This window comes from Lonchura striata, chromosome 4 (assembly GCF_046129695.1).
Source record: "Lonchura striata isolate bLonStr1 chromosome 4, bLonStr1.mat, whole genome shotgun sequence".
NCBI classification, from domain to species: Eukaryota; Metazoa; Chordata; class Aves; order Passeriformes; family Estrildidae; genus Lonchura; species Lonchura striata.
In genome coordinates, this window is record NC_134606.1 from 25,498,615 (window position 1) to 25,525,333 (window position 26,719).

A 26,719-nucleotide genomic window follows, 5' to 3' on the forward strand; every position below is an offset into this window, starting at 1 on the left:
GAGCACCTGTGAAATTCCTGCACCTGGGTGCCATTGTCAGCCTTGAAAAGCAATGCCTGGCACACACCTAGAACAACGTGCAAAACGCATAAGGAAAGGGCATCACACAGTAACCATCCTGGCAGGGAATGGACTGCCAGGCAGAATTTACACCTTGTTAGTGTCTAGCAGATATATTACAATGACTGCCAGCGAAATAATGAATGTACTGAAGTTCACTGTACCTAAAACCACAGCTACTAAAGGGCGGTAAAAAATGTGAATGCTCCTGAGTGAAAAACATCACCATCCCTATCTCATAATTTCCATCAACTTTAGAGAAGCTTTAATTCAAGAAAAAAAATCGATATATTCAGAAAAAGTAGTAGCTCACATTCAACTTTTTGTTGTATTTAGAAGTTTGTAGAGATTAAAAACATGGCCTATCAGCAGTGACAGCTTGTCACCAGCTGATACCTTACATGCAAGATTCTTGCTTTTTGGTTAGTTGATTTTATAACCTACTAGTTCTACTTTTTGCTTAGTAACCAAAGTCATAGAAAGCAAGAGTAAGGGATAGCACATTGTCTACATTGCAAAACTCACATCATTTCCTTCTGCAAAAATCCAACATGACCACACAGTGTATCAATAACATGGTGCAATTTTTTCGTAGGAGGTTGTGCCTGTTTTCTTTTTGAAAGCTGCCTTCTTATATCCCAGGTGTTTATTTGACACCTTTGTGGATTTTAACAACTAAATCACTAATAATTCACCTTCAGGGAAGGGAATTTCAGCCACTATAAGGTGCCAAACAAATACTTCTTTTCTCAAAATGTCAGAGAAACTGCAGAGAGGCTGGCTGTGGCTGCCTTAAGCTGCAAGTAAAGTCAGGAGCTCCTGAGGACTGGAGGTAGTTCCTCTCACTGCCCAGGGTCCCAGCCTGCACTGCCCAAGAAAATGGAACAATCAGAGCAAAATTGGAGGGCAGGATGTGAAAAGGGCAACAGATGATGACAGCGCAGAACAGATGAATCATTTTTATGGTTTTCTTCCAAACCCCGAGGCAGAGTTTAGGATTCTCACATCTAAACCTTCACCTGTGACTTTGCAGCAATACAGCATCTAGGTAGTGATGGCCCTTTTGATTTTTATTCTGTCCCCTAAAGACAAAGGATGGGTATTACCTTATGTAGAGGATATCTGTGTGTTACAAAGTCTGCACGTAATCAATGCCCTTTCAGTATGAGATGACAGTTCCAATGCCATCTGTTTTGCACCACCTTTTCTGAGATGAGAAATCCTTCAAGAGAAGGTTTTTATAAAACAGGTTTGCAAGAAAATGAAGTTAATACTTTCCTGCCAATCTCAGTCTTGGTCTTTTAAACAGTCTTAGCAGTCTTCATTCACTTCCAACCATTCTGTATCACACCCTGCATGTAGCTCATGTCAGCCCTGGGGTTTGTGTGCAAAGCCTTTAAAGCAGCTGCTGAAGTCTCACTACCAAGCAGCCAGCTTGACCTTTTGCAGTGAAAAGGAATGAAAACTAGTCATGTGGATCTCTGTGTCACAGCCCTGGGATGGTTCATTTGAAAAAAAAAAAAAAGAAAAAAGAAAATAGCATAAGTAATAGGAAACCCAGTTTTAAGCTTGCAGCAGCAATCCAAATTACATAGGTTAGTGTGGTTTTCAGGACAATTCTGATAGTTAGAACACTGTTCTGGTTTGAAAGGACAAACACCATAACACTGAACAGTTCAGAAATAAAATCTGTGAACATTTAAACTTGTTCAGCCTATCACTGTGTGTTTGCATCAAAAGATAGCTGTTCAATAGCTGCAGACTTTCCAAGCAATCTCTGGAGCCTGGCAGCAAGTCATAAAAGGTTCTCTGACTGTCACCAGGGAAACCATGGATCTGTTCTGCATGTGGTCAGCCTTCCAGGGATGAGGCTTTTACCCAGCACCATCACAGGAAAAGACATCTCAAGACTATTTATTGCTCAAGACTATTGATATTGCATTACTTGTGCATATGAAAGATAGGTCCCTAACTCTGTGGAAGCTTCTAAGGCTACAGTTGGTTCAGCTGGCAAAAGTACTGTCAAGTTTTTTAAAGCTTTGAGTTCAAACACGTTTTTATTTGATCCATGTTATGTGATTTAAACCTGATTAAATCTAACACCTGAAGGAAAAATTTTAAAATACATGAGATGTTCTCTCCTCTGGTAGCTATATGGGGAAAGTAGAAAAATGCAATAAAGTGGAACCAGTTTAAATATTAGTTCAAAAATGTTGTCAATTTTGAGATTTTTTTGAAACTCAGTCACTTCTGAGTTCAATCAAAATATTCCTGAAAGTGGTAGCAATAATGTTAACATTTCCAGTGATATAATAGCAAATTAATTTTTAATTGAATTATAAATAATCAACATCACTGTTAAAAGGAAACAGAAGAAAGGTGCTAGTTTTGGAGTAAAAAAAGAAATAGTTCTGTGATAACAGAAGATCAAAGATGGCATGGTCTAATTAAAATATAAAATGCTTCATGAATATCAAAGGGTTACCTACAGCTCTGATAGACATTGTCAGGTGATACTACAGGCACCTTAATTCTTCTAGAATCATCTTTGTCTCCACTGGTTTCCAACTCTCTATTTTGTCATATCCTGCATAGGAAATCAAAATCTGGGAACTGAACCTGGTTTTACTGTCAGAGTTCCTCCAAAGAGTTAAAAAGTTTTGCTGATGATGTATCTGTCTGTTGGCAAACTGAGAAGCTCAAGCCTGACTGAAAAGTAGTTGCACTAGAGGTAGCTAAAAACAAACTTTAATAATGAATTCTGTCCTTGTTTTCTGTCTTCTGGGCTTCTACATCTAGAAGCTTCCTGGAGCATGGAGAATACTTCTGTGTAACAGGAATGTCACACAACAAAAGGCTGAATTCCTGATTAACTGCAGCTCCTTCCACTTGAACTGCAACTATTTAAGCAAAGTAATAAAACAAAAAGAAAAGTCAATAATAAAATTGTGCCTCTGTTTCAGATGGATACACTACTGATGATATTGAATTTTACTGGAATGGAGGAGAGTCAGCAGTAACAGGAGTTAATAACATCGAGCTCCCACAATTTTCTATTGTGGATTACAAGATGGTGTCAAAGAGAGTGGAATTTACAACAGGCAAGCACTGACAAGTTAAAAAAAGTTGTCCCCTCTTTTTCCAACCCAGAAATATCAGTGCCTACCTTTTGTGAGGCATTAGTCATTATATGACTTCTTTCTTTCAGGGGCATATCCTCGACTATCACTTAGCTTCCGGCTTAAAAGAAATATTGGATACTTCATTTTGCAAACTTATATGCCTTCCACACTGATCACAATTCTGTCATGGGTGTCTTTTTGGATCAATTACGATGCCTCTGCAGCCAGAGTTGCTTTAGGTAAGTTCTTCTCAAAATGACACTTGCTACCTTTGAAAACAGTGGCACCAAATCCATTCTGCTGGTTGTAGCATCATGAATTGTGATCTTACACAGGCAGCACAGGGCCCTGGTTGTCAGGAAGGGCAGGCAGGTGTGACCTTGCCTGCATCTGAAGCTCTTGCTCTGCACTTTAGGATTCTATCTGACTTCCTGTTGTCATAATGTCTTTGGACCAGGCCAAAAGTATCTTGCTTCCAAACGGGAGCGTAAAAATCTAAGTCAGATGTCTAAGGGTATCTCCACTGTGCTGCATGAACAATCCCTGCTGATGTTAAAAGTTTTCTCTAAGGCCAGATTTGTGACTGGAAGGAATACACAAGATCCTATATTTCCACATCAGTGGAGATATACCAGCTTACACCAAATAAGTCTGGTTTGCCTGTAGTCGGTTCTTTCCCACATCACATTCCTTCCTACAACTTTCCATAAGAATGAAGATCTGCACTGACTGTGCTTTAAGGCATATATGTTTTTCAACTCTATTGCCAAAAAGCCATTTTGTCCCATCTCCCTGCAAATTAAACTTGTTACACCTGTGCCTAGAGCTGTTATCTACATGCACTAATGACCTGTGATTAATGCAGACTAAAAAGTAATTTCAGCCAGCTAAAAGAAAAAACACATATGAGGGGAAAAAAGTCACTCAGTGGTGGATAACATAATGAGATGGAAATGCTTTACTTGCAAGCATCTAGTTAACAGGAAAAGTTGTTTTGGTACAAGCATATATATATGACCTTCTCTTCATCAAAGACCATCACTTTATCATAAGGCTTCCCTTTCTCCTTTCAATCCTCCATTTTAAATCAAAAGCTACTTACTGCAGATCCCCACAGCAATGCAAGTCACCTATAGAGTCAAGCAGAGCTACTGCTGTAAATGAAGTAAGAAGCATTTTCTCACATAGAAAGAACAGCAATCAACTTTTGCTATCCAGGTCAGCCAACACCACATTCCCTAGCACGGTTATTGCAAAAATTAGGGCAAGAGGTTCCAACACAGCCTGGGCTTTTGAAGGTTATTTCGTTCACCATTCACTGTACAAAAAGCCAAGGAAGGTGCTGTCAGCAGACTTGCAAGGATATGTTCCTTTCCAGTTCTGCAAAACATATTCCTTTGGCTGCTAACAACCTGAGCACATAATTACACCATCTGCATGAGAAGTGCAATGCTGCCATTATGTCCTTTGTGCTCAAATCTCCTTCCTCATCATATTAGTCAACGTCTGTTTCTTTCCTTGGCAGGAATCACAACTGTGCTGACCATGACCACCATCAGCACCCACCTCAGGGAGACCTTGCCAAAGATTCCCTATGTCAAAGCAATAGATATTTACCTGATGGGATGCTTTGTGTTTGTGTTCCTGGCCTTGCTGGAATATGCCTTTTTAAACTACATATTCTTTGGGAAAGGACCTCAACGTCAAAAAAAGACAGCAAGCAGAGCAGGACATGCTACAGGAGAGAAGAGCAGACTGGAAACAAATAGAGTCCAGGTAAAATATTCAAGCTATCTTTTCAAACATTACTTTTACTGTGAAAATGTTCATTTATATGATGACAGAGATAAATACAGGTAGAACACATGTGCAAAAGCATTTAAGATTGCCTACAGAAAAATTGTATTTTAAGGAGATTGCAAAATGCATGGTCTGTTCCATATTCAAGTGAAAACAGAGTAAGAAAACACAGAAAAAATGCACATGAATATTCAGGACACATATTCTTTCTTCTTTGTATTTCTTGCAGAAGAAATACAAGGTGTACAAGGAAGTTAAATATCTACCACTTCAAGTGTATTTTTTTTTTTTTTTGCTTTAGAATGTGGTATAGAAGAAATGTTTATAATAGAAGTCCCTCTTTACATACAGAAACTTCACCAAAAATAAAAAGCATAGACAAGCTCTGTTGCTTCAGTGAGCCCTGACCTTCGAGGGACACAAGGATGCTGCTGCTAGGTTATAACAGCTTTCATAGATGTCAGGATTTTTCCCTCAGCTAAATTCAGGCACACCACAACTATCCCCTCTTTCAGAAACAAGTCAGAAAACCTTCAGGAAGTAATACTGTTGACATATTTTAAGGAGGATGAGTTTAATTTTGCAATACATCACTGAGCACTTGCAAGCATCTATAAATCTATTTCACTTTTTCCCAGTTTTTCAGAAACAAATCCTTTAAAGCCTCAGGTGTATTTGGCCCAGTCTGACTCAGAGGAAAAAGTATATACTAACAAGCCAAAAATTTTCTTCCTTCCTGTGCTTTACTTACAATATATTACATCCAAGTATTAATGAGATCTTGCCCAGGCTGTCCTATAAACTTCTTTACTGTTGTGGCCTAACCTTTGGACAGAACTGTATTTGAGCCCTCTGTTCAGTTTGAAGAATGAGACCAACACATAAAACTCTAAGAAGTAAGCCTTCATCCTGATAGATGGCTACAGTGTCACAAACACATCAGAAAGTTCATTTCAGAAACTCTGTAATATCTTATTAATTCTAGAGCTGTGTCTTTGGTGTCCCACCACTACAGCTATGCATCATTAACAAAGCCATCATAGTCTCAGTAAACTCATAAGCCCCTTAAAAGTTTTTACTTACATTTGCCTTCTGTCCCGTTGTGTAGGAGATGCTTTATTACAGTGAGGGCACAAATTCAGTTCAGGCAATCAGCAGTCTCCAAGACCCCACAAAGTACTGTCTTCCACAGAGCAGAGGAGATAAGCCACCCCAGTATGGATTGTCATGCACAGACATTGTCCATCCATTTCTATGAAAAATAAGGAAGGGAAAAAAACAACATAACCCACAAATTCTGACCAGCTACCTCAACAGCTCCTGAGATAACCCAGCCTAGGTGAGAAGCAGCACAGCAAGGATTCATGATGAAGAGGAAATCAAGACTTCTTCAGAGGTCAGCCTTGGCTACTTGTGCCCCAGTGAAATGAGTAAAGGATAAGGGTGCAGGTAAGTTCTTCTCCTATGTATTTGGAGAGTTTGTTTAACTAACAAAATGCCATAACTCATAACTAAAAGCTTTTGTCTAAATGTTATGCAGCAAATATTACACTGAGATTCGTACTCAGAATGGGATGGAAAGTTTTTAAAGCACCACATTGCATACACCATCATTTTTCTGATAGAAAAAGGAAGTCATACATGCTTTGTACCAGGATTTCTAGATGCTCACACTTCAGACAGCAATCCCATTCTGAGAATGAGAGTGCTTTAAGTGAACAGACTGCTTTCTGCCTGTACAGTGCAGGTTTGTGATTGTAAATACATATATATGCACACATATACATAAACACACACGTGAATGGATATCGGTGAATTTTGTGTTCCACATACTGATGTGAGAGATTGTGAACATTAATTTTACTCAGCACAGAAATGCTGATTTCCAACAGTTGTATTTCTGTCTTTGGCAGGAAGAGTGCACATGACCAGAGCAGTGGGACACAGCAAGGTTATGTGACCTCCACTGAAACAGCTTCCAGCCCCTCTCCATCATTTTTTGAGATTTTTCACTGGTAATGATGCCTGCACCAGAGCAGGGGAAAGTCATTTTTTGAACATAAAAGAAGTACAGTTGTAAGTATGTATAGCTATAGGACATTTTTTCCCTTTTACTCTTGGCCCACACCACTTGTCCATACAGGGACCTGTAACTGTTAGAAGATATGTGACAGTGCTTCATCTCTTTGTGCCAGGTGAAGATACCGAGCATTCCCATCTGACATACAACTCCAAAGACTAAAAGAGTTCAAATTCCTCCACCAGATAACACAAGCTTTCAATGGGTGAGCAACACTCAGCAAACTGACCATGATATTAACAGTATAGAGAAGACCAGATGAAAAATGAAACAGAACTGTTGTTTCATAGGTGGCTGTTCCATGCTCTACAGACTGAAGAAGATGGAAATAAAGTCTCTCCAGCTTCACAATTTATGCAATTTTTATTTTTAATATACAAAAACTATTAATTTGTAGCAAACAATCTTTCTGTTTCTCTGAATAAAGTAAAAGGACTGTTTATATCTCCTTGTTCATTTGTCAAAGCTAGATGTCACTGACATCACCATAATTATGGATTGATAAATAGAAAAAAAACACACAGCAAGACAATATTTAGATAGTCCATGCATGCTACTGCTTCTCTTTCCCCAGACAATTATAACATGAAGAGTAATTACACAGAAGATATCTCTTAAGCGTGAAGAAAAGGTAGGATGCAATCATAATGTGAGTGGGAAAGGGGCTACACCATCAAAAGGTTTATAAAGGCTTATCAACACAAGACAAGTGATAGATTGTCTCCCCAGTTCTGCACAGCATCACACTTTCCTTCTAAATATCCTGTGAAACACTAAACACTTGAGATAGAAAGCTAGAGACCAGCCACAGGCTTCAAGGAAAATGTACAATTTTCCAATATAGTGGCTACTGGAAAAAGAAAAAGAAGGGAAGCACATAGCCAGACAAATATCTTAACCTTCAAGTAAATCTCCTTGTGAATTAGTATAGCCCTGCTGAGCATAAGTTGTTTTATTGCAGATCAGCTTGTGCTAACACTACAGCATTTGTTCCAATAAGACAACCTGTGTGAGTAACATGGCCCTGAGTCTTTCACCTTAAGAGGAAGAAACAATGGGTTTGTATTGAGACAAAACAGATATCCTTACTTTTTTATCTCCCAACAGTTAAGGTAAAAAAAAAAAAAAAAAACCTAAAAATTTTTAAAAAAAATTTAAAAAAATCATTCCAGGCAGCCATTGAGCAGAATTTGGGTCAGACAGGGTCAGACAGCATTTGAGACCATCCTCTGTCAAGGAAGGCTAATATGCACTTCTCCTAGAGCTGTCTGACTATGTTTTATGCAGTCAATACAGGCCTGTTGCTTTGTGTTGTTTTCCTTTTATTACCTTAACTATTTTACGGTTACAATATCATTTGATGTTCCTAAGCAGGAAACTCATTTTCTAAGTGCCACATGAAAAAAGGGGGTTTCATCCCCCTTAGTGTGAGGACATTAATTCAACCTTTAGTGCTTGTCAGTGGCCCAGGAAAACTGAGCTCGGTCTGTCAGCATCCTGTCAGGGGGATCCTTCACTGAACTGCTGGATCACAGGCTGATTTGACTGACTTAGGGACAGCCTAAGGAAGATTCCTCAGCAGGTCTTCCCAGTTTATGACCCCTTAGTGGGTCTTCCTCTTTATTGATGTTACCTACTGCCAGTAACAGCCAGCACCTGGGAAGGACTCGCACTAACAGCTATGGAATATCACTGTTTATTAATAAAAAATGGTGACAGGTTAAGGTTCAAGGATTGCCAGTGATAGCATCTGACTGCAAGACCATTTTTAAAGCAATATACAGATAAACTCTAATCCCCAGTGAAAGTATTCAGCCCACACAGAGTGATTCTTACCCAATAGGCATCCCTGTGGGGTAGAAGACAGGTTCACCCCATCAACCGATGCCAGTAGTTACAATGGAGTCTTCCCTGAATTTTTCCCATTCTCAACTGCTTTGTATCCTGTTCCTTTACATTTACATGGAACTTGAGTGACTCTAGTCATACACACCTTTGTTACTGATTGGTGTAGAATTCTCTCACTTCACTCTTAAGAGTCAATAAAATATGGAGCACATGCCCAGTGAGGGGTGGTCACACCTTGGCTGGAGGTGTGAGTTAGTGTGGGAATTAGTAAAGCTAAGAAGATAGTATTACAATTAGATTTAAATTAACCAAGTTCATCTAAGGAGAATGATTTCAGCACAGTTGTTGGTTTAGCAGCAGGAGATCAGCTGCACAAGTCTTAATGCTTTGCAGTGAGCTTCAAAATATACTGAAAGGGTTTATAACGATGTGGGAAATTGCACAGAGCATTTGACCAGGTAGATAAGAAAAGCTTTTATACTTCCATGAGCTAATTTAGTCAAGATCAGTGTAAAGCTCTTGGCTCTGAATTGCAAAGACTGCAATTCAAAGACCAACTTGCTTCATGACATACAAATCGTCTTGCCTAAAATGGTTTAAATTAAAATTCATTTTAAAAATAACAGGTTCATCCAGAATGCTTAGAGCAGGAATTCAGGCACTGTTTGCTTCATAACAAATTGTCAGGATATATTAGTTTAAGAAAGATCCCTCTGAATCACTTCAGATGTAGGCAGCTACAAGCTTTCTTCCCAAAAGGAAAGTCATAATAACTGCTTAATAATGCTTGCATTATTGTTACTATTATTGTAACACTGAAATCAATTAACTTCCACATTAGATTATGTAATCAAAGACAACTCAAAGAGCTATTTCATAAAACTGAAAATAATGACCTATCAAAACTTCTGAGAATTAAAAAAAAAAAAAACTCTTTTTATACAGAGACAACCCTGAGATAACTGGGGTTTGTTTTTTTTTCACAGAAAACATGTCAGATCTTCAGAGTAAATAATTAGTCCCATAGTTACACCAGTCCTCTGGAGAGCAGGAGACTCTAGCTTAAATCTTCCTTCTTAAAATTTGAAGAACTGACCTAAAAACTATGAACTGGCTAGCCCATATCTCAAGCAAACATTTGAAACACCATGCTGATTTGTGACAAGCTGACCTTTCTAACCCAGAACATGTGAGCTTTTCCCACCAAAACAGTGGTGGGAATTGGGGTGTTACCACTGAATGCTCATTTCAGCACATTCAGAATCAATTTCTAAACCAGAATAGTGCATTTTCTATCTGTGATGATTTATTACTTCACTTAGAAAGTTTTTTACCCCACGGTTCTCTTGTGTGGCTTTTGTACAAATAGTCCCTTCACTGCTTTGCTTTCAGTCAGTAAGTGCTTAGTCTGGCACAGTGCAAATATGCTGTCATTAATGATGTAAAGATTTTTCCTGATGATGGGAAGGAACATCTTCCCCATTGCCAGGTGGAACTGAAACTTTATTTAGTCCCATCTGTCTTTTGCACTAACCCACAAAAACTAGGTTTCCCTCTGTGTTTTGTTTGGAATTTTTTCTTGCACATACTTCAAATCTGCTGTAGATTATTATATAATTTCCTAGCTCTGCTATGTCTTACTAAAAATGTAAAGCTCAGAGTACAAACAAAGCCCTGAATATCAATGGTGCTTCACAAAACTAGATATTGTCTATAATTAATGAATTACTCACTGATATAAAAGCATCCACAGACATGATCAAGTTTGTTACAAATTTGGGATAGGTCCAATACCACAGTTTACTGAAAACAACATTTATATTCAAGCTTCAAGGTGAAGACCTCGAAGTTTAATTTAAGAGGCCAGATGTATATTTCTCTCATATGAGCTACAGTGGATGTTTAAATATCTGTGAATTTGAAACATCTATTAAGTATTTGTGGATAAACCAGAACTTAACCTGGAAATAGCACAAAAACCTTTCAAAAGAGATTTTACTACATGTAGAAAACTAAAGATTCAGGAAAACGAGAACACTTCACAGCAATGCAGCAATTAATGGTTAATTACACTCATACACGAGAAGACAATGATAAAAAAATATTTAATATTTACATATATATAATTGTTTGTGCCAAACATGTACATACTGGTTGCAGTTTCCAGTTCTTTGCTTAGGTATTTAAAACAGTGCTTTGACTAATAACACAAATAAAGGGACAAACATATTTGAAACAGCTGCTTCTGGTACTAATACATAAAAAGGCAACTGAATATAAGTTTTCATTTAATAAAATAGATTATTCTATCTGCATACAAACAAGTTAATGTACTATGATTTCATCCCTGTAATATAGTAATTGCCCAAACTCAATTCTCACCACAAGTATTTTACAATAACTGATAAAATACACGTGTATCTACATACTCTTCATATGATGAACCCATTGGTAAAAAATTTTAGAAACTAACCTGCAGCACTAAAACAGTCAAAAACTGTTTAAAATGGGCAGTGACAGCAACATTTTCTTTTCATCTTGAGTATGTGAAAGATGCATGTGCCAGTCACCAGACTTTAAAAATCAGTATTTCATAAAGGCGGTGGTCCAAGTAAAAGATAAAATTACAAAAGTCTTACTTCAAAGAGGATGAGATAATTAACTGAATTACAAGACCAAGGAGCCAAGTAAGGATGGAAGGTGCTTAGATGTTGAATAGCTAATTTCACACTAGTCAGGAAAGTGTATTCACTATCTTTTCACTTTTGTGAATGCTGTACCAGACAGGACTGTCACTGCAGCCCCAGGAGCACCCTGAGCCACAAGGGCCATCTGGGAAACACCTTGGGCTGGCTGAGGAGCTTGTCTAATCCCCATTCCTCCCTTGACACAGGTGGATGCCCATGGGAACATGCTTCTGGGACCACTTGAACTACGAAATAACATTTGCAGCTCAGAGGTGCTCACGAGCCTCCATGACCCCCGAGCCACCACGTACACGTGCGACAGTGCCAGCCCGCAGTACAGAAGAGCCACTTCCAGCAGAGACCTCTACAACAGGAGTGCTCTGGACAGGCACAGGCTCCATAAAAAAGGACATTTACGCAGGAGGGCATCCCAGATCAGCATCAAAATACCTGATTTGACTGATGTTAACCTGATAGACAAGTGGTCCAGAATGGTCTTTCCCATCATGTTTATTCTTTTTAATGTTGTTTACTGGCTGTATTATGTCCACTAAGATATGCAATAATGTTACCACACACTAACATAATAAGACTTGTTTCTTTTGCTTCTCAATTCCATTAACTGAAGAACTGCAGTAGCTGTAATGTTCCATGTTCAACATAAGATACTCCACCATAGAACACGTCTAGATTTAAGCTTTTTAAAAGAAACAACAACCCAACACAAATCCAGGGTAGCAATATTTAGATCAGAACAGTTCAGATCAGCTCATTAGGAGCATTTTGAGAAAAATTGCTCTATCTTGATTTTTACAAAGTTTATGCATCACCCATGACCTTTCTGTGCCAAATTAATTTTTTTTTTAAAGTGGAAATTTGTCCCACTGTATTTCTTATCACATATTGGCAGCTCACACTAGCATGCTTCCAAACAACACAGTTAAACTACTAGTAGTATCTATGTCACTGTCTTTCCCCATTTAGAGTGTAGAGAAATTTGAAGAAATTACAGTTTAAAGGATTATAACTATTGCACCATGCTTCACTTCAAACCTAATAGCTTTACTGGGAAGTATTTCCATAGTGTGTTTGAGAAGTATCACTCAAGGAGAGGTCAAATAACTTTTTCATAGACAGACATCTTCAAAAGAAATAAAGGACAGCAGAGGGAAATCCCACTGAGTATCCAAGCAAGGAATCAGCTGATTACATCTCAATGGAATTCAGTTATTTCCACAAAGCAGCAAAGTCAATATTTATGAGAACAGTTGTGCCATACGTAATTTTGTATTAAAAACACACAACACATGCTGTTTCCTTGAAGCAACTCTGTGGGATACCCCAGGCCAAGATTTTTCTTAACGCCACGTTTCATGTGGTTGGCAATTGCAACATACTCCCAAAAGTTGGTAGATCTCTGGGAACAGATCTGAGGAAATTTTTGCACACAGTTTCCTTCAGATTTCGTTATTCCACTGAGAACCAGGAGATGCAGCTGAGTCTTATGGCACACTGGCAATGCCAGGTGTACTCCTCCTGAGGAGCTGCCTCTTCTTACCTGGCTGCCTATTGCCTGACACAACTCCTGCCAAGGAGCCACAGGCAAAGCACTACCAACACCCATGCAACTGAGAACCAATAGGTCAGTCATCTTATATCTATATTACATCAATTTTCCTTCTCTATTTCCAATTGTTTCCTAACAGCAATGACATTATATTGCCTAACATAGCATTTTATTGAAAAAATTACCAGTTAACTTTTTTTTTGTATTACAAGTGTTTCATACTTTAGGAGAGTCAAGATATACAAGTCAACGGAGTCTATGTAGGTACTGAGGTGGTGTTATCAATGGAAGCTGGTACAGAAAGAAACATTGCTGAGGATACAAATAAAAAAGCAGTGTGGAAAATTCTTCAGTAGTTCCTCATTGCCTGGCAATAAGGACAGCTGATGACCTTATTGCCAAGTGGCATTGCAATCTCTTTAATCAGAACATAATAATAAATTAAACCCTCCTACATGTTATGGTTTGTCACATTGTGCAAATTGAACCTTCTCACAGACCAGGGCCTGCAGCCCCTTCCCTTTATTTGCGCAGCAGGCTTCTGTAGAATGAGGTAGAACCAGAGAATCACCAAAGAAGAAAGGGAATAGGTTTAATTTACTCACTACAAAAGTTATAAGGCTGCAAAACAGGAATTTGGCATTGCTAATCCAAGGGAGTCTTTGAAACTATCCATTTTTTTGTGGCCTCCAAAGCCCCGGTCTCATCCCAAGTTCTGTGGAACACAATGGTGGTCTCTGCTGCTACAACCTTTAACCTCCAGTCTACTACAGAGTTGCACAATCTTACAAGATTAATCAGCCACTAAGTACAACTTGAGGTGATTTAGGACAAATATTAATTCAGACAAATGTCTCTTCTGAATAGGCTATGTATGTCTACCCACTCCTTGAAACAACTCAAAATAATTTTTAAATAAGAATCTCACTTGGGACAGTTTGATGATTACAGTTAAGTAATTACAGTTAAGTAATGTTTATATCAAGAATATGTCAGTGGAAACGAACAGTATTATTTTGGTATTGTAAAATAAAGAATACAGAGAACATAAGGAAGTCTTGTGAACTGAACTTTCCAAAACTGCAAAAAATAGCACCAGGAGGGAGACAGTGGTAGAACAATATGTGCTGTTCATTGTAAACACATATACCATTAAATAGTTTAGAATTCTTTGAACTGGCATGAGACTTAACAGAGTAAGTCCATGAGCCATTGAATTTGCCTGCTTTGTACTTACACAAAACTTAATTCAAAGAAAATAATTCAAAGAAAGTAATGCATTCTGCAGATTTGTATTGTAAAATATAACAACCATCAGTGATTCATGGTTTGCATTACCTAGTTTCCCAAAGATATTCACATACAGACCTCAGGTAAGTAATTAAGTCCAGCTGATCCAGTAGTGAAGAGATACTGCAACCTCTCCTTACAGCTGCAGTGAATGTTTTAGAAGAGCCAACATCCAACATGACATCAAAAAAAGACTTTAGGTTTAAACAAAAAGGATCCTTTGTTTTTGATTACAAGGGCATAGATCAGCTTTACTGGTCTTCAGCATTTCTTTTGCAGGCCCCTAACAGCTGCATACACATATTTTTCTTATAGGTACATGGACTAAAATCAGTTACATTGTACAGTTCCAAGCCAAAAAAAAATTTTGTGGAGCAGAGTAAAAGCCATCAACAAAGGGCACAGGCAAAACTCCTTAAGAACAGCATGTTCCAAAATAGAAGGATCTACCTTTCTGCCCCCAGAGACACTGAACACATTCCTATCCAAATCCCAGCCCCACAGTCCATTTTGAGCAGCACACACCAAGGCCTGTCTGCATCAAGAGTTGGAAGCTACGACCTTGAGTTTGGAAACAGCTGCCAGCTCTTGGTGCAAAGTTTGTCAGCAGGGACTAATAACCCATCATATACAGAGGCAAGAGCAACTAACTGTAGGTAAACTACTTCTATAGAAAAATGCAGAGGAAAACATTTCTCACCTGAGACCAATACTTGACAGCAAGGAAAAGTCAGTGGTTATTAGTGGCATGGCATAGCAAAATGAGCCCATTTATGGGTTACCCAGGTACATGCCATCTGGAGCTACAAATTATGGAGCGCAAAAGAAACACTATCTCTTCCCATCAATAAGTTGGAGTAACTTGGCTGGCTTTATGTAATAAAGGTGAATAATGCTGTAATGCTTAGTTTCCTCTCAGCTGAACTTCAGTAGTTTCCCTACCCTGAGGAACCAGACTTCAAGATCAGCACAGGTAAGGTCCTATTGCTAATTAGGTTTTAGCTAAATGCCCATGCAGTCTGTGCAGCTCTCATGCAATTTCTGCTGGAAGTTGGTTTTGGCTCAGTTTCCTGAGGTGTTGAGTTTCTACTGTCCCTGAGCATGTATATTTGTGTGCCTACCTGAGAGTCTCCCAACAATATTTAAACCATTGAGAATTTATTTCAACCAAAAGCGAAAAGAACAGTAAGCAACTGAGATCCTACATTCCTACAAGTTGCAACAAAGCAGCTAGCTCAGCAGAGGACAAAGCTCAAATTAATCCACCCCTCCTCGCTGGCAGAAAGAAGCTTGATGAACTCCAGCCTTATTAGGCACAAAAAACAGTCTTTTCAGTGAAACAGGAATATTTTTGACATTACATTGCTTTATGCTACCACTGAACAGCACAGAGATTGCAATTTCAGAATATCTGCTCGTCCACGTAGTTCACCCTTACAGGAAATGTTCCTTCCCTTTGTACTGGAAGTGGAAGATTTCTTGACATAAATCATGAGGAAAGGAACCTAGGGCCTGAGGGCCATGTTTCCCATCACCAAGGAGCCTGTTCCTGTGAATTCTCACATATTGAGGATGCATTGCTAACACTTCCTTGGGAGTATTAGTAAAAAAAAAAGCTGGATTATATCTGTTATGTAAAAAAATTCTTTAAAACTAGTTTCTTTATTACAAAGCATAACCTCCCCACATCTGTGACTGTGCATCATTTCCTCCTACCTCCTTGGGCAACCAATCACCCTGCAGCCCAAGGAAGGCAAGAGATTACACAAGAATAATGAATTTCAGCATGCAATAATGCCAAAATGTATATGCGCAGGCTGAAAGAATTAAGTGACAAATAAAAAAGCTGGCATTTCTTAAAACAACACCATTTGACTTTGGTCTACTGGCTGCCTTGGAGCACAGAATTAACTCTAACGATGTTGTTTGCTCCTTGACATGTGTATTTCTCAATTATTTTGTAAGTAATCTTAAATTCCAAAAAATTATAAAAACATCCCTTCTTGTCTCATGCTGGGGCCAATCTAAGAAATGGCCTGGAACTCACTCTTTTACTTTCTTTTTTTTTTTTTTTTTCTTTTTTGGCAAAGTCCAATTGCATTTGATTATCAATACCAGTGAGGAACTAAAATAATTATATGGCAGCAGAAGCATATCATATTGCTAGAGATCATCTCTGACCAATTTCTTTTAACTCATCCCTGGCTCTCTGTACCTGCACAGTCTCATGCAAAAGTACAAAATCAATCACACTGCCAGAAAAGTAATAAAGATGGTTTCCTTTAGCAGATCATGCCTTTCAGTGAGAACATCAGCCATCTCCTTCACATCTGTGAACATACCAGTCTCCTTGTTCCTATCTCTGAAATGTCATTTGCTGTTTTGATCTAGCTGACAATATATTACCTGGTATTTTTTTAGATTTTCAGAAGAACCTTTGAATGTTGTACACTATAGCTAACATTCTGAAATAATCAGGCAAATCATCATTTCAAGAAAGCTGAATGAGACTTTGGCATAGATAAAGAATTCAGAATTGGGTTTTACAAAAGAAGTAAATAGCAGTTCTCATTAGATGATCCAACATTGCTCTGGCTCCCATTTAAAACAATATCAACAGAAATACGACAGATCTGAAACCTCTGCCTTCACCCTCCCCCAAAAAAATTACTGCAGGCCACAAAAAATTTATTTAATCTATATGATGCTAGGAATCCTTCCCCACAGATAGTCCATCACCAGAGCAGTCCCTGTGGACCTGCAGCAGCTCCTAGTTAGAAAAATCCCCACATCTTCCAGTGCATTTTATTACTCTATTAGCTAAACTAGCTGAATAACCTAATGCTTAAAAATATACTTCTCTATGTAGTACTCTCCACAAAGGTCTGCAAAAGTCCAAAGAATGAATCTTCATGATATTTTACTCCTTTTCCAGGTTTTGGTGGGAGTCATTTGGTCTTTCTGATTAAGGGCTAAAGCAGGTATGAACTAAAATTTTGCAGAGGAAGGAGTGTATACTACTAAATGTAATTGAGGTTGATTTAAAGAAGTAAAAAAAACATTATGGAGTATCTTGATGCACTTATGAAAGCTTATGCTTATGAAAGCATTCTTTAGTACTAGAAGAGTAAAAATCCCTTGACTGCTGATACTGTATTATAAATATTAATTCACAAATTAAAATTATAGCAAAATGTGCATATTTCAGGACAGGGTGTTACTGGTTCTTAAAACCACCTTTCAGAAGAAAGCATAGTTATGTCTCAACATGTTTCCCATCAGAAAGGCTTGCTTCAGAACTCAGAAGTTCTACAGACTTATTTAGATCTTTTAAAAACAGCTTCCTAAAATCTATAATTGCTTTGTTGCAAAAGCAGTTTTATAACAATAGTCAATTCCATACTGACAGTTTGCTGTTCATATGCAGTTCTGGTCCTTTAGCATACCAAGATCAAAGCTGACATGGTTGATATAAAAAAAAAAAAAAGGTTTTCTGAAACCAAGGAAAGATTTCTGTGAAACAAAGAAAAGTGCAATGAACATAAGCAGAGGGCAAGTAACATTATTTTTATAATTCACTTTTATATTTTGTATCAATATATGCTGATTTTCTGATTCAAATTGCACATCTGTTTATGCAGTGTGAATTTCTGTGCTTTTTAGGTGGTGAAATTAAAACTTCCTACAGTGTGTCTATTGTATTGTAGGTACTGATTTCATTAGTTTTTGCTTCAAAAAGCCCCCTGTGCAAAGTTTTATTTCTGGTGTATATTACATACTCAAGAGATCTCTCCTTAGTAATTGCAAAACCAGAGAGATTTCTAGAACATATTTATGATGGTTAGTTGGGGGGCTTTCTGCCCATGCTACTGCAGGACCCAGAAGAGAGCTGTTCTGCCAGGTAAGGACTGGGAGAATAGGAACCCCTGTTCTAGAACTGGGCCAAAGGGGCAGCATCTCCTAGGAACAATACTTACCAGTTAGTGTGGTGGGATGTGCAAACTCCAAAAGTAACCCATATGCTGTAGCCAGTTAACTAGATTGAGCTCACACATGGAAGAATGCAGGAAAATACAGATACAGGCAAATAGAGCAGAAAAACAAGGACAAAATTCAGTTCTTTAATGCTAATGGAGTCTCTAAACTCTCACACCTTTGGCCTAATTCTTAGCTACAGGCCCAAGTTTCTTTGTCAGTGGGGCTCCTCACACCATAAACTCTCCTCAAGATGTGCTCCTGGCCATGAGCTTGGCATGCTTTTGTCCTGTGCAGGTTTGTCCTGTTTGCTACCCACCCACATCTACCTGCATTCAGCAAAGTGTAGCTGAAGATGACACCAGTATAATGGGTCTTGTGAAAGCTCTAGCTTTTTCATTAATCTGGTCTGGTACAGTCTCCACAAAAGCCCTATCTGTCACAACAGGAGACCTTGCTTGTTCCAGAAGTACCTAATTCTCTGAGCAAGAGATAAAAAAAAATCTGAAAGACAGTACAAAGAGCAAGCTCTGCTCTCCATTTTTTCTGGTCCTTTTCCTTGCCATCTGCTGGAGGCCATTATTGCCGTACATTTACCTGTAGAGATGTAAGGTCAAGATGCACATTTCAAATGCAATGCTGTGTTTTAGTTGCTACTTCTCAACTCCTTGTCAACTGGAGCTCCTGTCCCCCTCTAGCCAGTCACACTGTGCTGTTATGCCCCCTATTAAAAATATAATTTTGATGGTTATATTAAAAATACTCAGATTTTCAATAAAGTCTAACACCTATTAAAAAAGCATCTCATTGCACATTTATTTCTGTCAACAACAGCACTATCAGAAACCTGTCTTCCTGTTAAAGCAAAAAACCACTGAAAAAAGATTTTTTTCAGCCTTTTCTGTTCAGTGCTGCAGTAAAGGACAGACAAATATAAGATGATACTACAGACTGAACACCACTACATACTTGTAATTAGAAATCCATTATTACATAAGTGGTAATGTTTTAAATGAAGCTATGTAAACACTTAAGGCTACTATTAAGAAAAAGTCACAAATATTGGAAGTAGTGTCTGTAGCAGATTCTGCAAAAGAAGTTTCACTGTTTGTAAATAAAAATTGAAGTTATTATTTGTGGCCTTTTGTTGTTGAGAAAATACCACTATTTTGTATTTTTGAATGGTTGATCTTGAAAAGTAAGCGGTAGCAACACAAAAGTTCACTTCAGCAACACAGTAAAAATGTAAAAATTTGTTTTAAATATCCACCTTTCACTGAAGTACAGCCTTTCTAGGTATGGGGCTTTTTGTTTCACAGTACATCTATAAACTGTATGAGTACATCAGCACACAAGTTTCTTCTATCCAAATGACATCCCAAAGACATCCCAAATGATAGTTTACCCTTTTACAAAATAAATTGCTGTTATTAAATCTGCAACTATAAATAAAAGTTTCCAGTCCTTTTGTCCTAAATGATAAAAAACAGCACGGCAACAATAAAAAACAAAAAACAAAGCCTTTTTTCTCTAGGAAAGCCTTTCAGCAATGCATGCCAATCAGATGAACAAGTTATACCTTCAGACATGCATCATACAATACATGGAGCATTTGAACACATAAGGCCATATTCTCCTATAAAGCAACTAGATCTAGAACAAAGGAAAAAGCATAGTCACCACAAATATACCTGTAAATAAAATAGACTTGGTACATTTATTCCTTACACTCACAATTAAAAAAAACAGCGTCCTCCTAACACGCTGCTGGACAGCCTGCAGTAACTCTTTCCAGATTTTTAATAAAATTAAACAATGATCAATTCCAACCTGATTTGAATTTTGAATAATTTATACAAAGCCTTTATCTGTTATTTGATCCATTATGAAATTTGTTGCTTATGGAAATTCAGGACTATGATCAAGCCATATCTGTTAGAAGTTGCACTCCTTTCAGTAAGACACATCTTCCACTCTTTCATCTTTACAACTCTTTACCCACTTCTCCACACTTCTTCATTCTTCAACTGCTGACACTGAACATGTATATCTGATTAAATGTATCAGGAACAAATAAAAGAGAATATATTTATGTTTCCTATTTATTAAACCCATTAAAATCCTTTTTATAGAAGCCTTTCTACAAGAGATTCTTGTCCTCTTCTGTGACCAGTATTCTGAAGTCCATTATTTTATATTAGTGTATGCAACTTTGCATATATGAAAACCCATCGCACAACAGTGGAATAAACTCAAGATCCTCATTTCAAAACTTGGAATAAAGTATTCAATTATATTCCTTATTTTTTATACAAGACTTGCCTAAGACACACACATGCACATAATGAGAACCACACATCTGCATCATGTAAGCATTACAGATCATTTGCTCTTCATGTATGGAAAAATGGTCTAATAAATAGTAAAAACAGTAAGATTTCTGGTGTACTCTTCCCTAGTGTTACTGCTTTTAACTTTTGTTACATACTACAATCAAAACTCCATCTGGTTCCAGAAAAGTTTAGAGTAGAATTTACCAACTATCTTCTGTATTAAGTGAGCTAGGGATATCTTTCTCATAGTCTATATAGGTCAGCTCCTCTCCAGCACTGCACCCCCTTCTGAAAACATTAATATTTTTAACTGAACAGCTACCAACTAAGATACAAAAACTAAGCTAAAAACTACAACTTTACTCTGAATAAAGCTGCAGTGCTTTTTCTACAACTTCTGAGCACCAAACAGGGTGCCTAGAGAAATTGTGGTGCCTCAATCACGGGGAAATATTCAGGAGACAGGCCTGGACATCCTGCTCTAGGTTGCCATGTTTGAGGAATGAAGCTGGACAAGACAACCTCAAAGAGCTCACATACAACCTCAACTGTTCTTTCATTCTACACTGGCTTTTTTTTAAAGGTGATTTTCCCCAACATCTAAAAATAATGAGTTCAGTGATTCATAAATCAAAAAACAGCCTACTACAATTATTCACATACAGTTAGGTGTTTATTTACCATATTTACAAGTTTAAATACATTAATGCTACAAATACTCTCTCGTTCTTTATTAGCATGGCACTTTAGATAAGGTAACATACAATACCAGCAAGATGCCTTAGTTTTACCAGGCACCAGTGCAGTCACTGCCAAAATTTTACCAAAACAAATATGGCACATGTTGTAAGTGATTTTCTTCCAAATGTCTATAAATCTTTAGTATTAAAAGCAACTGTACATTAGATTTTCATATTTTTGGTCAAATAGATACAAGAACTTATTATATTTATTGAAGGATTAGTAGTTCATTTGGTCATAACACTCTTCTGACTTCAGTATTTTACAGCACCAGAACCTTTCCACTTTGCAGCAAACACATTTTTCCCCAAATCATTCAGGGAGCCACCACCAGCAGATATTGTTGACCTGAATTCCATCATTTCAGTTGTAAGACGACCTTCAAAAAGGAGAAAAGGAATGAGATTAAAGCTGGTTAAGAACAAAATTTAAGTAGCCTATGAAAAGAAGCCTTTTGCTTTCTGTTTTGGTGTAACATGCAACTGAATAAGCATCTTTCCTTTGGACAACACATCATTCCTCTCTCAACTCTCTTTTACAATCTCACAAAACTATCACTTAAAATAACTTTCTTTACCCTTTACTGCACTCAAACCATTCTTCAGCTGCCTGTAATCAAAAAGTAGAATAGCAAATCCAGGTCCAGTAAGATTCCTTCTGCACAAACCAGAGCCAAGGGACCAATTCTAAAGTTAATTCCTCCTCGTGTGCTCACAGAAGTATGGAGAGATGACCACATCCCACAGCTTCCCTCAAGCAGAACAAAGAGCATGTGAACACTGAAGTCTGTCCTGGAAGAATCCTTGCTCATGTACTATTTTTATTTCATTTGCACGGAGGAAAATCCACAAGGAATCAAGCTGTGAAAGCTCTTAAGGGCTATAATTTCATGTAAACACTATTTTCTTCAAACCATCATTTTCCTTAGCCTTTTCTATTAAGAAATCTGAGACCCTTCAGTGTCTCAGAAGTCTTATAGCTTCACTTGAAATTCTCTTCTTGCGTCACTACACCGTAATCTTTTTAACTTTCTTCCTGATTCACTATGCCATGGAAATTAAAGGACTTAATATGAACCAAATAACTCTCCCAGACACAGACATTTTGTGAAGGTGAGGGAAACATGGGTGTTCTCACCAATCTTTCAGCATAGGATAAGGGTAATCATATTAAATTAATTAGATTTAGTCTAGTTATTAGGAAGAAATACTTTAAAATGAGTGTGGTGAAACTCTGGACACAGATGCCCCACCCCTCAGTCAGGCTGGAGTAGTAGTTCTGAGCAACCTGACCTAGTCAACAATGCCCCTGCTCATGGCAGTGAGCTTAGACTAGACAACCTTTACAGATCCTTTTCAACCCAAACTATTCTGATTCTATGAATTCTGCTAAAAATAAATCAGTATCTAACAAGTCAGGAACAAAAGATTAATCAGTAAAAGTTACCTTATTAGCAGCTTCCAGTGCATTTATTAGGTTCTGCAACTCTTCCTTATTCATCTCTATGGAAACTGGCTTAATCTCACCATTCTCTCTCACATCCAAATCAAGATTGAGAAGTGGCATTTGCAGCATGGAGATCTTATCACTGGAGAGAGCAAGCTATGCAGATTGACACAAAAACAATGAAGTATAAGGTGGAGCCATTAAATTGTTAGTCTTTCATACTATCACATCTGTACTTGTGATACCAGAACAAACATAAGCAGGACAAAATTTACTTCAAAGGAGTCATCTCTGCTGTTTTCAGGGCTTTTTTCCTCCAATATTGGGATTTTTATTTGTTAGTATCAAAAATATATTGAATAAAGATCACCCTCTTCACAGACTTCAAAGTGTCATATACACTTGCCAAAACCAATTTGTTAAAATTTTGGGCTACCACACTTTGGTATTCTAGGTGAAAACAAAGGATACATTTGATCATGGCTCTTAATTAATTACTTAAGATTCCAAAATTACCATATTCAAATAGGTCTTCTAATCAGCAAGAAGGGTCTTACAGAATGGGCTTGTTGGGAGAAGGAGGAGACATTTATGCATTTTTCAACACTGCAGCTGATCAAACATATTGTCAGATATCCTATTAGACAAACATTGATGCAGGTTACATGCCAATTGTGCTTTCTTTTTTATTGACTACAATACTCTGGCATAGATAAGGCTTTTAAAATGCATTAAAATCAAAGATCAGTTGACAGTACTATAGATTAGTATTGTACAGAATTATCTTTAGAGAACAGAATACAGTAGAGTTCAATAATGGCAAGCGAAGTAAAAAATTATTACAGCTCAAAGGGGAAAAAAGTGGTTGTAAGCAAAATAATAGTTCAGACATGCACCAGAAACTGCATCACAAAATAGAAAGAAATTAAAAAATTTCTCTAGATGAAAAATTTAAAAGAAGCTACAAACAAAATACAAGAGTTCACATATGTCCATATTTTTGTCAGCAGTAAATGCACTTAGCAGGAGATCAAGCCCAGTAACAGTTCATCTAAAGTACATTATGATGCCACACCTGCTCTTGCAAAAACTTGTCTGTTTTGGGCATTGTTCTTTGATTTCCAAAGCTGTTTGCTGCAGAAATTATCGAGCACTCTTGTAAACATGGAAAACTATTTAACAGCTCTACAAATCTGTTTAACAGCTCTCACAGTCTAAGCAAAATTATAAACAGTGTAAGTAATGTTTTTAAGTCTTTGATTGAGCTTAAGATCTTCATTACCTCAAACCACCATCCTAACTTCGGCAACTCCAATATCACAGGTTTATTACCAAAACAGGAAGTCTAATGATACATTATTTCAAACTAATTATTAAATGTCCATTGCAAAAATACAAACATTTGAAGAAAGTCAATAAAACTTATCCTGAATCAGTGAACTCATCTTAAAATTAAGCATATTTTTTCTTCCTTTGAGAAAAAGCACTGTTTATTCAGGCCTCAAAATCATAACAGCATACAAAACTTTCAGGTGTTCAAGTGCTATGTGAAGAGCACCAAGTTTCCCTGAACAGCTTTAAAAGAAAAAAAGGGGAAAACAAAATAAAACAAATTTTTAAAATTTACATTTTCAAGTTTCTGGCAAGTCTTTGATGTGTTTTTGCACTACCTACAAAAATCAAACCACTCTGCACAAGGAGCAGGCCTAATGGGACTGTATCAAGTTACTTCTCTATTGCAGAACATTTCTTTCAAACAATATCAAGGAAACACTCTCACCTTTAACTGCCAGTCAAAATCCTGCAGCTGGGCAGAAGAGATTGCATGTACATTTTCTACTAGGGCATTCCTGATTTCTTCCTTTCTACCTTTCAGACATTTTGTGATTGCTTCTTGATAATCTGAATTTAACTCCATTATCTGCTGAGCAGCCTACAAAAATAAAAATTAAAACTGTGATTACTTGCACTATGAACCACAGAATTAATATGTACCACCTGCAATAACTAAAATATCTAAGCTGCCTTTTGTGGCTGCTCTCTGTCTTTGCTGGTTGAGTCAGTGTTTATCACAGCAACACACAGAGGAAAAAAAAATCATTTAAATTAAAAGACACCAGAGAATAGAGGTTTTATATCAACCTTCTCACATGCCACCCTGAAATCAAAAAATCATCACACACCCAAACAGCTCGGGTTTAGGTCTGCAAGTTTCTCAGGACCAGGGCAGAGGCTAAATACATCAGCTCAGCTGAAACAGAAACACTGATGTAGGGAGGTCCCCAAGGCTACACAGGTGTCTTTCTTTAACCCAGCTGCTAGCAGGTGGTCAAAATACAAGCAACATGCAAGAGATGAGAATTAATATTTCTAATAATGCAACAAGGTTTTGCAAAGTTCATACCTATAGGAATGTCCTGAATTACAGTCCCTGTACCACATGGTCCTCCATTCACACTTAGATTTTTTACAATATTTATTTACATACAGTCAATATTTTACACCACTTCAGTGCACCAAACAAGAAAGTGAACTGGTTTTATAGTTAATGAGCAGTATTATAGACAAGGATTTAATCTGGGGATACTCAAAATACCAATTTAACAAGTAGCCTGTGATATTAGAAAAATATTTAAAAATTAGCGTCTACTTAACTTTTTGCTGTAGAAGTCCTGCAGTGTATCTCTAGATGCTGCTTACCTTTTACCTACTTAGGCTGAATCCACTACCATTCAAATCCTATTAAAACATTTTACGATTAAACAAACTACAAAACAAATCACTCCGGTCATGATCTCCCCAAGTCAAGGCTAATCAGTGATGAGCTCTTACCTCTTCATCAGACATATTTTTGCCAACTGCAGTTTTGAAATACGTTGTAGTTTCTTCTAAAACCTGCATCCACTCTGACAAGCTCCAAACATTGCCATAATCCTGGTATCGAGGGTACGCACGGCCACAGATGCCATCAACTATCTTATGAAGGAACTGAAACGATGTGATACATAATTTATAATTCTCTCACGGTTAATCCATACTTCATATGAGAGTGATCAAGCACTTCAATTATCAACCTTCCCTCCACTGGGAGGGACTGCCTCAATGTTTCTGGGACTGCAGCCCAGACACCGTTCAAAAAAGCCCCGAACAGGAACTCCCTGAATGTGAACTGTCCTCCCTTCTCCCCTTAAAGGCAGTTCTGAGGACTGGCCACAGAAATCACAACGTGCTTTACATTCAGCCAGGACTTAGGTGCAGAATGAACAGCTGTGAGCACAGCTGCAGTCCTGCCGGGACGCCGAGCCCAGGCGGCCTCAGCCACCCGCGCCCCGGCACCGCCGGGCCGCGCGGCACCGCCCGGGCCGCCCCAGGATCCCAGTGACAGTCCCGCGGCACTGCGGCCCGGCGGGAGGCGGGCCCTGCCCCCCTCACGGGAGCCCGCCCGCCTGCCCCGCCCGGGGCCGCGGGGAGCCCACCTGGAGCGCCCGTCCCGACGGGAGCTTCTCCAGCGCCCGCGCCATCGCCCGGCCCGGCCCGGCCGCCTCGCGACCGCCACGCCGGCGCGCATGCGCACGCGCCAACCCCCGCCCTCATCCTCCCCAAACGCGGGTTCGAGCCCCAGCCCCGCGTCGCGCCCGCCCGGGGCGCTTGGGCGCGCAGCGTGATCTGTGCGACCTTCGGTCGGACGGCGAATGAAGCCGCAACCCCCCTGATTTTACAAGCTTTTATAGGCAATAACAAGCTGGTTTTGCATTCTGCCTGTGTTGCAG

General features: G+C 38.3%; 2 protein-coding genes across 5 annotated transcripts in view; one reads left to right on the forward strand and one right to left on the reverse strand.

Moving 5' to 3' along the window:
• The window catches only part of GABRB1 (gamma-aminobutyric acid type A receptor subunit beta1), a 131,970-nt gene extending 117,751 nt beyond the window's left edge, over positions 1 to 14,219 (forward strand). The window contains exons 6-9 of one of the 4 annotated variants that reach the window (XR_002464974.3): positions 3,024 to 3,161; positions 3,269 to 3,421; positions 4,708 to 6,431; positions 6,896 to 7,502. Coding sequence is in view for 3 of the 4 variants with exons in the window: in XM_031504751.2 (XP_031360611.1) it covers positions 3,024 to 3,161; positions 3,269 to 3,421; positions 4,708 to 4,958; positions 11,804 to 12,151 (890 nt within the window). In the remaining variant the exon portion in view is untranslated. Of the gene's footprint in view, positions 1 to 3,023; positions 3,162 to 3,268; positions 3,422 to 4,707; positions 7,503 to 11,803 lie in introns of those variants that run through there. The other 3 variants (XM_031504751.2, XM_021525618.3, XM_031504750.2) reach the window with 3 other exon arrangements.
• Positions 14,220 to 21,461: 7,242 nt separating this feature from the next.
• Positions 21,462 to 26,512, reverse strand: COMMD8 (COMM domain containing 8). Its single transcript, XM_021556029.2, has 5 exons — positions 26,426 to 26,512; positions 25,782 to 25,937; positions 24,730 to 24,882; positions 22,950 to 23,105; positions 21,462 to 21,882 (listed from the first exon to the last, which is right to left on the reverse strand). Exons 1-5 carry the CDS (start codon positions 26,468 to 26,470, stop codon positions 21,862 to 21,864), a joined length of 531 nt encoding a protein of 176 aa, XP_021411704.1. The 5' UTR covers positions 26,471 to 26,512; the 3' UTR covers positions 21,462 to 21,861.
• Between the last annotated feature and the right edge of the window lie 207 nt (positions 26,513 to 26,719).

Excerpts from the sequence above, each read along its gene's own strand:
- COMMD8 (XM_021556029.2), bottom strand. The coding sequence starts at position 26,470 with ATGGCGCGGGCGCTGGAGAAGCTCCCGTCGGGACGGGCGCTCCAG. Across the intron at positions 25,938-26,425 it reads CGTCGGGACGGGCGCTCCAG|TTCCTTCATAAGATAGTTGA; the intron begins GTGGGCTCCCCG and ends ACATCGTTTCAG. Across the intron at positions 23,106-24,729 it reads ATTTTGACTGGCAGTTAAAG|CTTGCTCTCTCCAGTGATAA; the intron begins GTGAGAGTGTTT and ends CAATCTGCATAG.